The 14319-nt window shown below is 41.4% G+C and overlaps 1 protein-coding gene across 1 annotated transcript; it reads right to left on the reverse strand.

Annotated features, from left to right (window-relative positions):
* Nucleotides 1–9357: 9357 nt before the first annotated feature.
* Nucleotides 9358–10833, reverse strand: LOC100941519 (calcium-binding and coiled-coil domain-containing protein 2-like). The gene has a single exon (XM_012812185.2). The coding sequence runs from the start codon at nt 10771–10773 to the stop codon at nt 9427–9429; it is 1347 nt and encodes a 448-aa protein (XP_012667639.1). The 5' UTR covers nt 10774–10833; the 3' UTR covers nt 9358–9426.
* Between the last annotated feature and the right edge of the window lie 3486 nt (nt 10834–14319).

Below are 14319 nucleotides of genomic sequence, written 5' to 3' on the forward strand. Positions count from 1 at the left end.
ATATATATATATATTTTTTAATTTTAGAGCCACAGCGCCTAGCCCCCATATCTGCATATATTTTAAAATCAAATCTTATAAAAAGCTTTTTGATTAAACCAGGAAAATAGTAATTTACTTAAAAATAAACACATGTACTTTCCCATTGGTACTGGGGCCCTTGGAGCCAATTGTGGCAACAGAAGTGACTCATATTTTGCCATTCAAGAGCCAGGACAGCTTAGGAGGTCCAGAGGCCAAAGCAAGAGCATAGTCACCCCTTGGGACTTCACTGGCCCTTGCTTGGCAGAGGTGGTGTTTGTGGGATGACAAGTCATCCTCTAGCTTTGCTAAAGGAAACCAAGTTCTGTGTTGAATAATAGCTGTTAGTCACCATTTTATTCATCAATATTCTAAAAATTATGGGGAAGTCTGCATCGTCAAAAAAAATCATCTGTCAACCCAAAGATAAGGAAAGCAGTTTTCTTTTGAGAAAAGTTCAGCTTGACATTTTCTTCCTCTAGATTTCTAGGTCAGTTTAAAGATAATTGATACAAGCATCATAAATGCTGTCATTAAATAGCTACATTTCCCAGAAAACTCCTATGGTTTTTATAACTTTCCCTCATTTCTAACAGGCCTAATACAAATTTAGCCTGATGTGTCTGAGTCTTAGAGCATTTAGCAAGTTCTGTGTACAAATTTACTACCCAGGGTGCCAAAAGCTACATACTCTCAGAGCTATTTGGCAGTTCCTTGGTGCCAAGGCTGACACTCAGCAGATGTGGACATACTGGCTAGTGTCCATCTTAACTGGTTAGTGCCTACCTGAGCTTAATCAGGGTTCTGTGCTGTGAATACCACCCTGGCCCAGGAGATAGATGTGTGGGTCTTTGCAGACTTTGTGCCTCAGCGCTGACCTATGGCTTTAAGCCCTTTCCAGTCTTCTGTTTCTCCAGCTTTCCTCTCCTCATTTCTAGGCAATCTGATCCTCATCTTCATCCATGAGCTCATCCTCTCCCTAGTAGAGCCAATCAGACCTTAGGCAGAAAGTATTTGAACCTTTCCAGGCACCACCCTGGATTTAGGGCTAAGTCCGCAGCAGAGAACACACAATATGACAACCTGAAGATCACTCCAGCTTACCTCCTGCCCCACCCTGGACCCCATCTCTCCAGGACACACGCACATGTGCACACACACTCATGTGTGTGCTCTATTGTTCCTGGGATGTGCCAGGCTAACATGCACATGCTCACATGTGTGCTTGATTGTTCCTGGAATGAGCTAGGCTAACAACTCAGTCATGGCACGTAATTGCACAACTTCCTGCCTGAAAAGCATCATTTTCAGTAAAAGTGGTTGGCTGGTACAAGGAAGTGACTTAAGAAAGGATATGATAGAGTTCTTTGATCATTCAAATTTCTTAGAACATCATTATCTCTTTCTGTGTTCAAAGCAAGTGCTGGTTCCAAAGGAAAGTGTGGTCTCGCAGGGCTGTCCCTGCTTAAGCAAACATAGTGGTGATACACTGACCCCACATTCCACTTTCTGTTTACAACTTTTAAATCCTACCAGCCCAGTGTGGTGGCTCACACCTGTAATTCTAGCACTCTGGGAGGCCAAGGCGCGTGGATCCCCTGAGCTCAGGAGTTTAAGACCAACCTGGGCAAGAGTGAGATCCCGTCTCTACCAAACATAGAAAAACTAGCTGGGCATTGTGGCAGGTGCCTGTAGCCTCAGCTACTCAGGAGGCTAAGGCAGGAGGATTGCTGGAGCCCAACAGTTTGATGTTGCTGTGAGCTTTGATACCCTGATACTCTACCCAGGGCTTCAGAGTAAGTCTCTGTCTCAAAAAAAAAAAAAAAAAAAAATCTCACCTCAACTTTGTGGGGGAGAAACCATTATCCCCATTCTACTGACAAGGAAACTGAGCTCAGAAAGGCTAGACAATAAATAAGCCCAATGCCAGCCTTCCAGAAAGTTTGGGAACTAGGATTCTAATCAAGGTTTCTCAGATCCCAGTCCGTAAGCCCCTGGTCTGAGATTCAGCTGTCTTTTGTTCCATTTTCCCAAGTACATGTGTTGTTTTGTGTTCAGACCAGAGTCTTCTTAAGGACTGGGGCCCACTTTGTTCTAGCAGCTCATCTCAGAGAACTGACAGCTCCCTCTGACCCTGACTGATGCCCAAGTGCAGTGCCCAGCTGACAATGTTCCCTGTCACTGCCTGTTACCTGGGTATCCAAATATAACCTGAATTCACCCATCACTGTGCACTCCTGTCAAATACAGGCCCAGACTCCTACATGCCTGATCCCAGGCCAACTGCTTATATAAACTAGGAGCTCTTGTTATGCACCCTTTGGCTACTTCCCTGGAGCCTAATTTTCTCTCTACACTAGCAGCCAGGTCTGAGCCTTCAGTTCACCTCAGCCGCATGAGCAAGTCACTTTACAGGTCCTGCCCTCTCCCACCCTTCTCCATTGGATCCCACACAGCCAGGTCAAGTCTAGTTCTTCTCTGAGGTGCTTGAGCAAAGCAGTTTCAGCAGGACTAAGTCAACAAGACTGCATCTTCAGTCTTCTATCTTTGTCTCTCTGCTAACTAGCATCTTAAGTTATTTCCCCATGATCCAACTTTGAGATGAGGATTTGAGTCCCAGAAGTTTAGTTTGGAAGTGACCTAAGGAAGTGTCATTGAACAGGTTATCCCATGAGCACACAGGGTTCAGTGCTACCAGGGAATAACAGATGACAGCCTAGAATTTGTCTTAGAGTCATCCTGCACAAGGAAGGCAAGGAAGCTTAGGGGTTTCCCCTCCCATTCCTGTGGTCACTGGCTGAGGGCTGCACTTGCACGTCAGGGTGAAGCTGTCCAGTGGAGAGTTGTGGGTGTTTGCAGTAGGTTGCCCTTGTATTTACTGGGATGGTCAGTACCCAGAGATTATAGCAGTGTTTTCCAACCTTTTTTTTTTTTTAATCTCCCAGCACAGTTAAATTATGTTGATAACAAAAAAGAGTAAAAGGCTCGGCCCCTGTGGCTCAAGTGGCTAAGGCGCCAGCTACACACACCCGAGCTGGCAAGTTTGAATCTATCCTGTGCTGCCAAACAACAATGACAGCTGCAACCAAAAAATACCTGGGCATTATGGAGGGTGCCTGTAGTCCCAGCTACTTGGGAGGCTGAGGCAAGAGAATTGCTTGAGCCCAGGAATTGGAGGTTGCTGTGAGCTGTAATGCCACAGCACTCTACCCAGGGTGACAGCTTGAGGCTCTGTCTAAAAAAAATAAATAAATAAAAAATAAAAAGAGTTAAAAAAAAAAAGAATATAATTACTTTGCTTTAAACATCTTTCAAAAATAATTTAATTATGATTTTAAACATTTCCATGGCACACAAGGGTGTCCTGACACACAGGTTGAAACTCACTGGGTTATATAGCACAGCACAGGGAACATCTGCTACAATCAGTAAAAATCAGTGAAAACAACGCTCAAACTTGTTGCTGTAGTGATTCTGAAAAGCTGCTGGAGGAAGTACACAGCATCACCATGAGTGTTACCTGCAGGATTCAACTCAGGTTTCTTGTGATTGGCTCATGAGTTGTGCATCAAAGCCCCATAAAAGACTGCTTGGCAGGTACATCCAGAATTTTCAGAGGTTGTTCCTGGGTCTTTTGAATCTGAGAATATAGTCCATCATTCACTGTTTAGAGAGCTTTCTCCCCCTCAGAAAAGGCATTCTCTAAGCCCAAGTATAAAATACTCTTTCTACCTTCAAGGAACATGTAGTCTTGGTGGACAATTTTAATATGTATTACTATTCTTTTCAGGTGGAACGTAGGGTGAAAACTAAAGGGATGCAGTTGCTCAAGAGAATTCCAGCTGGAAAATCTACAAGAACAGAAATCAAGATAATTTGAGAGAACATTAGCGCCAGGCATGGTGGCTCATACCTATAATCCCAGCAGTCCGGGAGGCTCAGGTGGGTGGATTGCCTGAGCTCACAAGTTCCACACCAGCCTGAGCCAGAGTGAGAACCCACCTCTAAAAATAGCCAGGAGTTGTGGCAGGTGCCTGTAGTCCCTGCTACTCAGGAGGCTAAGGCAAGAGAATTGCTTGAGTCCAAGAGTTAAAGGTTGCTGTGAACTATGACCTCCTGGCACTCTACCCAGGGCCCAATAAATAAATAAATAAATAAATAAATGCTACATCAAGCATTCCTATAATTCCAGCTCTTTGAGAAGCTGGAGCAGTAAGATCACCTGAAGCCAGGAGTTCAAGACCAGCCTAGGTAACACAACAAGACCCTATATATAAAAAAAAAAGCTAGATGCACAGATATAGCAATCTCTGTGCAGTTACTGAGGATAGCACTACCTTTAACATTGTGCTACAGTTAGTGGTCAGACACCAGTTCTGTTGTCCACTCCTTAAGAAATGGGATGATTTCTGTATTTGTTACTGATTGCTATATAACAAACTACCCTAAAACTTAATAGTTTAAAATAAGATACATGTATTCTCTTATATTTTGTGAGTTAGAAATATGGGCTCAGCTTTACTGGGTCCTTTTTCTCAGTGTCTTATATGGCTGTAATCAAGATGTTAGCCAAAGCTCAGGTCTCATGAGAAGGCCAGACTGGGGAAGAATCTGCTTCCAAGCTCATACAGTTATTGATAGGATTCAGTTCTTCACGAAATGTTGAAATGAAGGGCTCAGTTCCTAGATTACTATTGTCTAGAAGATATACTAAGTTTCTTGCCAGCTGGGCTTCTCCAACATGGCCTTTGGCTTCACCAAGAAGGCAATAGAGACAGAAGTCACCATCTTTTCTAACCTAATTATGGAAATGACATCCCATCATCTGTGCCATATTTTATTTTATTTATGAATTTATTTATTTTTGAGACAGAGTCTCACTATGTCACCCTCAGTAGAGTGCTGTGACATCACAGCTCACAGTAACCTCAAACTCTTGGGCTTAAGCGATTCTCTTGCCTCAGTCTCCCAAGTAGCTGGGACTACAGGTGCCTGCCACAACGCCCGGCTATTTTTTGTTGTTATTAAAGTTGTCATTGTTGTTTAGCTGGCCAGGGCTGGGTTCAAACCTGCCACCCTCGGTGTATATGACTAGTGCAATAACCACTGTGCTATAGGCTCCGAGCCATGCTTTGCCATATTTTATTGGTTAGGAGTAAGACACTGGGTCTAGTCCATACTCAAGAGGAAGAGGTTACTTACATAAGGACATGCACACAAGGAAAGGGGATTTTGGGGGGTATTTTACATACCACAGTGTCCACATATCACCCCGGATGGTAGGTGATTATAGTGTTTGTTTTTTGAATGTTTATTATTCCCAAGACAATAGGACAAGTTGAAAAAATTGTTCTACAGAAAAATAACATAGATTTCAGGAGGGGTAGCCCATGAAATGAGAGAGTTTGGCATTATGAATTCTATTTTCTTTTGTGAACAAATCCACCTAAGAACCCAGTCACCTAGCTGTTCTATAAGCTCCTTGAGGGTAAGACTATATCCTTTATCTTGACATCAGCACTTTGGGCACTATACCCTGATACAAGAAAGAAACTTGAGGAACATTAATGGATTGAGGAATGGTCTAATGAACGCCAACATCTGTTTTTCTCTTAGGATATCCTCTTGCCCACCAGGTACACATTTAACAAAATATTATAAAGTTTAAAAAGTGGTTATGAAAAGGGGAAATTTATTATTGCAGGATACTAAATAAATATTTGATTAAACAAATGTCGACAGGCTTTCCTCATGTTGGCTCTGGGTGTATTCACTTTTTGAATAATACTTTTCAAAATGCTAATATGAAAAAAACCTATAATGCAGAGCATTATAGAAGCTATATTCAGGAAAATCTGCACCTGCCATGACAGAGTGAGCCTTATTAACCTAGGCATTGGGCAATTAGAATCCAGAATCTAGGTTTATCTAGTGAGGTCAACTAGCGAGGAACATAGGAACTGCATGTACGCTGGGAAGCAGTGTCCCACAAAGACTCAGAGTTGGAGGCCAGCAGAACAGTGGATCCATGTGAAGATCTGTGCAAACCCTTCTCTATACAAGGATACCTATAAATTTTTGTAAGCCCTTAGAAGTCTGGGACTGCTTTCGGTGTTAAGAAGATGTCCATTGTTTTGTCATTTACTTCAAATGAAATTCTGGTTAGAAAAGAAAGTTCATTTATTAAGAGAAATCAATACGTGTTTCCAAAACTGATATACATTCTCTCATTCATTCATTTTTAATTTTCTCCTCTTTCTCCCCTTCCTTTCGTCTTTTCCTTCCTTCCTCCTTCTCCCCCTCTCTTTTCTTCTCTCCCTGTTTCCTTTCCTTTTCTTTCCATCTTTCTTTCAATATACATATATCCTCTCTCACTAGGAAGTGTCATAAAAATTATGTAGCTTTTCTAAGCTGTTCTCTTATTTTTAGGCCAAATCAATATTAACAATGATAGCCTATTTGTGAAACCTGATTAAGCTTCAGGTAGAGTAAAGAGATATTTTCATATCGCTTTTCTTATTTAAATATAACACTTCTTGTTAAAGATTGAGGCCTTTAGTTGAACTTATAATTTCTCTAACCATTATACATATTTATTAAATGATACTAACTCTACTACTTTCCATTCTCCTGCATCATATGGTTACACAAAGTCAAACTGGCCTGCTGTGGTTATCTTAGGGGCCACCCTTTGCACCCTTCTGCAGGCATGCTTCCTGCAAAGAGTAAGGGTAGAATTTCTTTTCTTTCATAAGTTTGTCTATTATTTTCTCTATCTCAGGGAGAAGTTATTTCCTGACTCTATACACATAAGATATTTATGGAAAGTTACAAACATTACCGGCTAATTCAGCCTTCTTAGTTTGTTTTGGGTGATTTAAACCATGAATATTAATACTAGGATTCCTTGGATGTTGAGAGATGAGTAAGAATCAGATTGTGTACCTCATAAGTACAACAGGGGGGTTCCCGAGAACTACAAATCCCTTAAATAAATAATGGAAAATGATGGTTTATTATAGGCCCTTTGAAAAGTTGAAAAATGATGCAAAAGGAAAGAACTCATCTGTTCTTAGTCAGTTTTTGACCTTTGACTATCTAAACAGAAGAAACACACGAGCTGGAGCTAGGAAACTGAGTAGCACCTCTGCCGTCAGGTGAGCAGAGTGAGGTCCACTTCCCACCCCCGCACCCGCCGTGAAGGTCTATAGAGATGGACTGGAGGACCTTTACACAAAGGTTCAATTCCATAATTATTCACAAAGAAGGCTGCTGTTAAGATTGCCAAGGTCCTTGGCAATCTCAGTAACTTTTTATTTTTTTAGCCTGTAAAATGAGCAATTTGGACCAGTTGTTTCCTAGCCTTTCCTGCTCTAAAATGCTGATACCAGGTCCCACCAAATTAAACTATCTTGGACTTCTCATGACAGTTCCCGGCCTTCCAGTGCCCTCATAGCACAGCCCCTTCTTATGGGGCTTGAAAATTCTATCATATGTCATCTTGACACTAACACACCCAGTGTCACTGTGCAAGTCTCTGCCAAAAGCATCTTATTTCTATAAAGGACAATGAAGGCCTCAGCACCAACATCAGATGCCCCTGTTACTTACAACACTGAAGTTACCTGGGAGGAAGTGGCCCCAGGTAAAGGTGGAAATGTCTCCTCTCTTTTCATTAGCAGGTATCTCTTTAAGAGGTTAATTTGCCACTTTGACCTTCTAGCTGCTCTCAAGGAAAGCTTATCTTTCACTTTTTTTTTTTTTTTTACCAGAAAAAGTCTTTTATTACCATCTCTCTGTTATATTTCCATTCTAGAGTTAGTGTTAATGTCACATCTCATTCTCAAGGGGGCAAAAGGCTTGAGTCCAAGAGACATCTTAATGAAATGGTTAGACAGGAGAAGGAGTAACACAGTTTCATCTTCATTTTATCAAGGGTGACATCAAAGCAAGGAGCTGTGACAAGGACAATATAGTTAGTCTAGGGCAGCGGTTCTCAACCTGTGGGTCGTGACCCACAGGAACTGTATGAAAGGGCTGCGGCATTAGGAAGGTTGAGAACCACTGGTCTAGGGCATAACTCCCAATTGCATCAAGGAAAACTGTAGTAGAAATGCTGATTATACAGCAGTTGGCTCAACCTTACTCATGACATCATGTTTCATATCATTCAGAAAGTTTTTATAAAAGTCTCTAGTGACCAGTTGGTAGACTGTCTGGGAGTCATTTCCATTTGCTCAGTCCCTGAGGGGAAAGAAAATAGAATTGTTTTCTACAGTTTAATTAGGCAAATCTGGATAGAGGAACTTAGTTCACAAAGGGTGCCGAAATGCACACTGCTCCTTTTCAAAAAATGCGCGTAAAGTTAGAGCAAGAAGTCAGGGCCCCAGGGTTTTCCAACTAATGCTTCATCATCTCTCCCCTTCCCCACCTCTATATAACTGCCAGGACACTTTTGTTGCACAGTTGAGACAGGTGTACAGAAATCCTCAGTGAGGTCTGCAATTCCCACAGTCCTTTTGAGCATACTTTTAAAAATGAAAGACCATAACTGAAGGCTTATTTTAAATTTCCTAAGTTCCTGAAATAGTAATTTATTTTTATTATTAAAGAGATTAACAATAGTTGGCTCATTATCCTGAATATTCTTATCCATATTCAAACTCACCTGCTCAGAAAGTTACAAACTCATAGAGTGTCTAACAATCTCTACCTAACCATTAAGAAAAGACAATAAGGAGAATGCCTATCAGAGGTATCCAGAGAGAAAGGCTTTCTGCAACTGAAATATGATTTCCTGTCCACGGCTGAGGCGTAAAATGCTTCTTTTGGGAGCTAAGAAATTAAAATGAGAAACCTGTGGTATGTAAATTGGATGTTTGAGTTCTCCGCTGTGCCATCTTTGGCCAGTCTAATGCAATGAATTGGAGAAAGAGGCCTAAGGAAAAGGAAGGAATTCTCAACCTGTGATCAATCTCCAGCCCCGGGGTTAGGACAGAGGACTGAGTACAAATATTCTCAAGGCCTGACCTTGAATGGTAGGTAGGACAACTTGGAAAACTAATCACCTATATCAGGTCAGGTCTGTTGTAAATACCCAGGTCAGTCCCACCCCAGGGCCCTTGTATTGGAGACTCTTGGAAGAAAGGGCACTAGAGGTGAGAGGATGATACACATACATCAAGAGTTATATGATTTAAGGTTGTAGTAACCCACAAGGATGGAAGTAGAAGCCCTTAACACTATCTTTCAGATGATCAACATGATTCCACCTTTAGAGGTAGCTGAGTAGATTCCCGATAATTTCAGGTTAGGTAGGATTTTGACTCATGTAACTCATAGCAGAAGCTGTAGGTTCTACTCTATAAAATCTATGTATAGCATAGACCCACAAGGCTGGGACACTTAGAGAGAGTGGCAGAACACATGGTCTTCAAAGATCTGCATCTCTCTTGCTGGGAAGACCTTGTCACAAATTGGACAATTCAGACAATGGGTCTGCATCTGCTGCTGCTCCAAGATGTGATCACCAATGCCATTAGCAAAATCTGAATTGCAGGTGGGGCATTTCTCGGTGGAGAGCAGGCTGAAGGAAGAACTCTCTTGGATACCAGAATATGGGTTTCCATGGGCAAGTCCTGCATTTTGTCCTGCACCTCCCTGCTCTGAAGTAGGCACGTGATGCGGCAAAGAGTCAAAATCCAGACCCATGTAACAGAGCAATCTGTTGTTCTCCTTCTTCAAAAGATCATTTTCTTTTTCTAGTCTCTCTTTATCTCTCTGCAGAGCATCGTATATAATCTTGTTCTCACTCAGTCTTCTTGACAGGTCAAAGTTCTCATCCATTAACTCCTGTTGCTTCTTCAGGGCAGTGGTTTCCTTTTGCTTCATCTCCTCCACTGTCTGCTCGAGCTTCTTCTGGTGCTCCCTCTGTTCAGTTAGAGTGAGAAAGAGTTGGCCATTTTCCTTTTTCAGATGCTCTAACTGTTCTGTCTTATCTTGAGCTCTCTGAACAAGCTGCTCCATTTCCTTCTCTTGAGTTGACAGCTGGACCTGAAGCTGATGCACTCTGATTCCCATCTTTTCATTTTCTAAGGACACTTTCTGGTTTTGTTCTTTCAGCTGAAGCAGTTCTGTCTCCCAACAGTCCTTCTGGTCTTTCACTTTCTGTTCCAACTTCTTATTGATGCTCTGGAGGGTTTCTAGCTCTTCCTGCTTCCTTTGGAGCTCAGCCTGCATGTCTGAGTTCTGCTTCTGGAGGCTGACACAGCTGTCCTTCAGCTCCTGGTTTTCTTTGCAAAGCTCCTTATTTTGCTCTTCAATCTCTTCCACTTCTCCCTGAGTGGTAACAACCAGGATGTCCTCCTCATTTTCTGGACGGAATTGGAAAGGGATGCTTGCTCCCCAGACTACTCCATCTTGATCCACATAGCAGAACTGGTAATACTCATCATCCTTAGGCAGGTAATAAGCTTTGAACTGGACTTCCTGTTTGGCTGATTCGTTGTTCATGTCAACAGGCAAAGTAACCCACATGAAGGTGTAATACTCACGGGCTGTCTTCCATCCCACTCTAAAGATGCCAATCCAATCCTTTCGTCGGGGGATGAAATGCTGGGTGAGGGTGTAATAGCATGTGATGTCCCCTCCAGGGACGTAGAACTTTTCCACATTGTTAAAGATGACCTGAGAGAAATGACAGTGTTCCAGCAAGACAGCTGATGTGGGGGGATCTTCCATTATATTTTCCATGGTGGGGGTCCAGGGGTAGCAGCCAGTAGCAGTGCAACAGCAACAGGGCAGGGAAAGGGATGGGGCCTCTTTCACTTTTTTTAAGTGAAAGAAAACTTACCTCCAACTTACCTCTATTTATGGCAAATTCCTATGTAGCCTTCAAGTGCCAGCCCAGTGTTATGTACCCTATGAAAGCTATTCTAACTCCCAACCCTCATGAGAAATTGGGCACACTCTCCTCAACCATTTCATCTTGTACAGAGGCTCTATATTATGATCTTTTCCCAGCAAGTGTAAGGTCTTCCCAAGAAGGGCTGTAGTCTTTTGTCTTTGTATCTCCAGGGCCCTAGTGCCCAGTATATATTAGGAGTGGAAAATATATTTGCACAGTAGATGATTGACCAATTTGCCCTTCTCTGATCATTTTTTTTATTATACAGCCTAGGCTATTTATATCATACGACCCAAGTATATGCAGTAAATGAACTACTGAGATGAAATGCAACTTTTCTTAGTCAAGGAAAATTTTATGCATAAGGAAAATTGGCTATTTAAAGAAATTTTATATGAATCTTTTTGTCAAGGAAGACATGAATTCAAATATTCATAGTGATTTTAAGGAGCAGACTGTGGGAGGGAGTTCGGAGTTGTCTCTTCTGCCTAGAATGAAAGTTGCCCAAAGAACCCAAGAATTGGCTCATTTCCCTCTCCCCACCCCACACCCTAAATTAAAACCTGAATGAAAACTGATAGCTGTAAAAAGTACACTCTAAAGAAGTGTGCATCCACTAAAAATAAATGGGTATAAAAGACAATTATTAATTTGTTTGTTTGTTTTAGAGGCAGAGTCTCACTTTATTGTCTTCAGTAGAGTGCTATGATGTCACAGCTCACAGCAACCTCCAACTCCTGGGCTTAGGTGATTCTCTTGCCTCAGCCTCCCAAGTAGCTGGGACTATAGGCACCCACCACACCGCTGGGCTATTTTTTTGTTGCAGTTTGGCCAGGGCTGGGTTTGAACCCACCACCCTCGGTATATGGGGCTGGGGCCCTACTCACTGAGCCAAAGGTGCCGACCTATTAATTTGTAAAGTATAAAGAAAAAAATGAAAAAATTACTTTTAATTCTCCCACCATATTTTGCCATGTTTTTTCACTTATATTTGTACATGTATATACATATATGTACACACACACAAGGTGGCCATACAGTTCATGTGCAATTTAAAATCGCGTGCAATGTATATATAGGTATGTATGCATATATATATATAGAGAGAGAGAGAGAGAGATAGATAGAAAATGTAGTAATGTTATACATGATGTTTTGTAATCCTTCTTTTATTAAACTTATCATGGGTATCTTTCCTGGCTGTACTGTAATTTATTTGATCAGCTCTCTATTAATCATTTACATGGCTTCCAAGGTTTTAATGTCATTAAGAACACTGTGATCAACATTTTTGTGTACTTTCCTTGTTATTTCCTTAGGGAAAAAAACATATTAAGAAACTAACTAGGCCAGGTGTGATGGCTGATATCTGTAATCCTAGCATTCTCGGAGCCTGAGGTAGGAGGATTGCTTGAACTTGGGAGTTCAAGACCAGCCTGAACCAAATGTGACATTCATTTCTGCGAAAATAGAAGAATTAGCCAGGCATGATGGCAAGTGGAAGGTGGAGGCTGAAGGACAAGAATCACTTGAGCTCAAAAGTTTGAGGTTGCTATGAGCTATGATCACTCCACTGCACACTAGCTGGGGTGACAGAGCAAAACTCAACTCTGTCTAAAAAAAAAAAGAGAGAGAGAAGAAAAGAAACTGAATACGTTTTGCCAGATTACCCTCTCCAGAGGACCATTTTATTGCACTGCCACCGTCACTAGATGACAGTCTGTTGCTCCCCATATTACCAACAACAGCTATTAGCAATTTGCCAATCGATTAGGCAAGAATGATATTCATTGTTGTTTAATTATTTCGAGTACTTGCTAGGGAAACATTGATCAAATTCTGCCAGAAACTTTAACCTCAGCCATGGGAGCAGCTAAGATTCAGTCCCATGTTGGGGAAGTAACAAGCAATGCAAATCTATCTGATAATGGCTTAGGTGACATTTTGCTTATATTTTATATACATATATACTTTTTTTTTTTTGAGACAGAGTCTAGGTCTGTTGCTCTGCATAGAGTGCTGTGGCATCATCATAGCTCACAACAACTTCAAAATAGTCTGTTTTTGAAGTTTGTATAGCTAAGTTACTGGCTGTTTGGTATTCATTTTCCCTTTTGGTCCCACATATCCGAGATAAACTTGAGAAATGGGAAAGATCACAAAGGACTGTCCTCACTTATCTCTCACACAACACCCTACCTCAGTGTGTAACATTTCAAACACTTCAGTCCACCATTGTGACTGGTCACTCTTCTTTGCACCCTCAAATTTCCTGCTTAAAGTATTTCTTGTTCTCATTCACTCATCCAGCAGTAACTTCTCATTTTTCCCTTCCATTGGGTTTTGACTTTACACTAATTGGCTCTTAGCTGTTCTTCTTAGAAAAGTTCTTTCTTGGCAAAGCAGGACCCAACCTGCATCTCACTTTATTCATTAGAAACCCTCAGAGGCAGGCTACTGGCATGTCAGTATTGTCATTTGTGGGCATGCTAAGAGGCAGAGTACATGATCGGTCTCTGGCTGTTTTAATAAGTAGGATATGACTTAGGAGATAACTGTAATTTAGAATACCTGACCAAAGTATTCCACAGATAGAGCAAACCATCTAGTATCAGACCATCTAGATACTGAAACAAAATGAAGCTTTTTAAACCCTTATTGTACACCAGGCACTATGTTAATCATTTTCCATAAACTGAAAGATTTAATGTTCTAATCATACTTTTAGAAACGGAGGACCAAAGCTTCACAGAACCAAGAGAGTGATGAGGAGAGAATTCAAATCTGAGTTGGTCTGATGGCAAAGCTCATGATTTTCATTATACCCTATCGTCAAGAGTGCTGATACATGATGGTTTATGGAGAAGAAATCATAAGAATGAGAAAATCAAACTACACATTTGGCCATCTCCCTAGATTTTAGTCTATCTCTGCTGGCTTCTGCCCCCTCATTGCCACCCCCCAACACCCACACATTCCTTACTTAAAGAGCCAACCACTGAAATTAGGGCAAATTTCCCTGGGCTTATAAGAGTATTACTAACTTAGTGAAATATATCTAACCAGGCAGCCATTGTGTTTACCACATGTACACAAATCAAGCCAGTTTTCAATCAAGCCTATAAAATTAGGTCAGTAACAGTTGAAATCACTGAGTGTGTCCAGAAACAATGGCTTTGAGGGTGGGAGGAAGTACAAGGATTTTCCAAAGAGCCCCCACTATGCGATCCTAAAGATTCTAAAAAGAACAGCTGACTGTGCATTAAAAGTTGCTTTAAAAGTGGAATGACTCTAGAAATTAATTTACGTTATTGGTTGTGAGAGATACTAATCCTGACACTTTCACTTGGGAATTATTTGGGGTAAGGATAAGCCAAAATCGCTCTGGCTTA

The sequence above is a fragment of the Otolemur garnettii genome, unplaced genomic scaffold (assembly GCF_000181295.1).
Source record: "Otolemur garnettii isolate 467f Iridium unplaced genomic scaffold, OtoGar3 scaffold00193, whole genome shotgun sequence".
In the NCBI taxonomy this organism is placed as follows: Eukaryota; Metazoa; Chordata; class Mammalia; order Primates; family Galagidae; genus Otolemur; species Otolemur garnettii.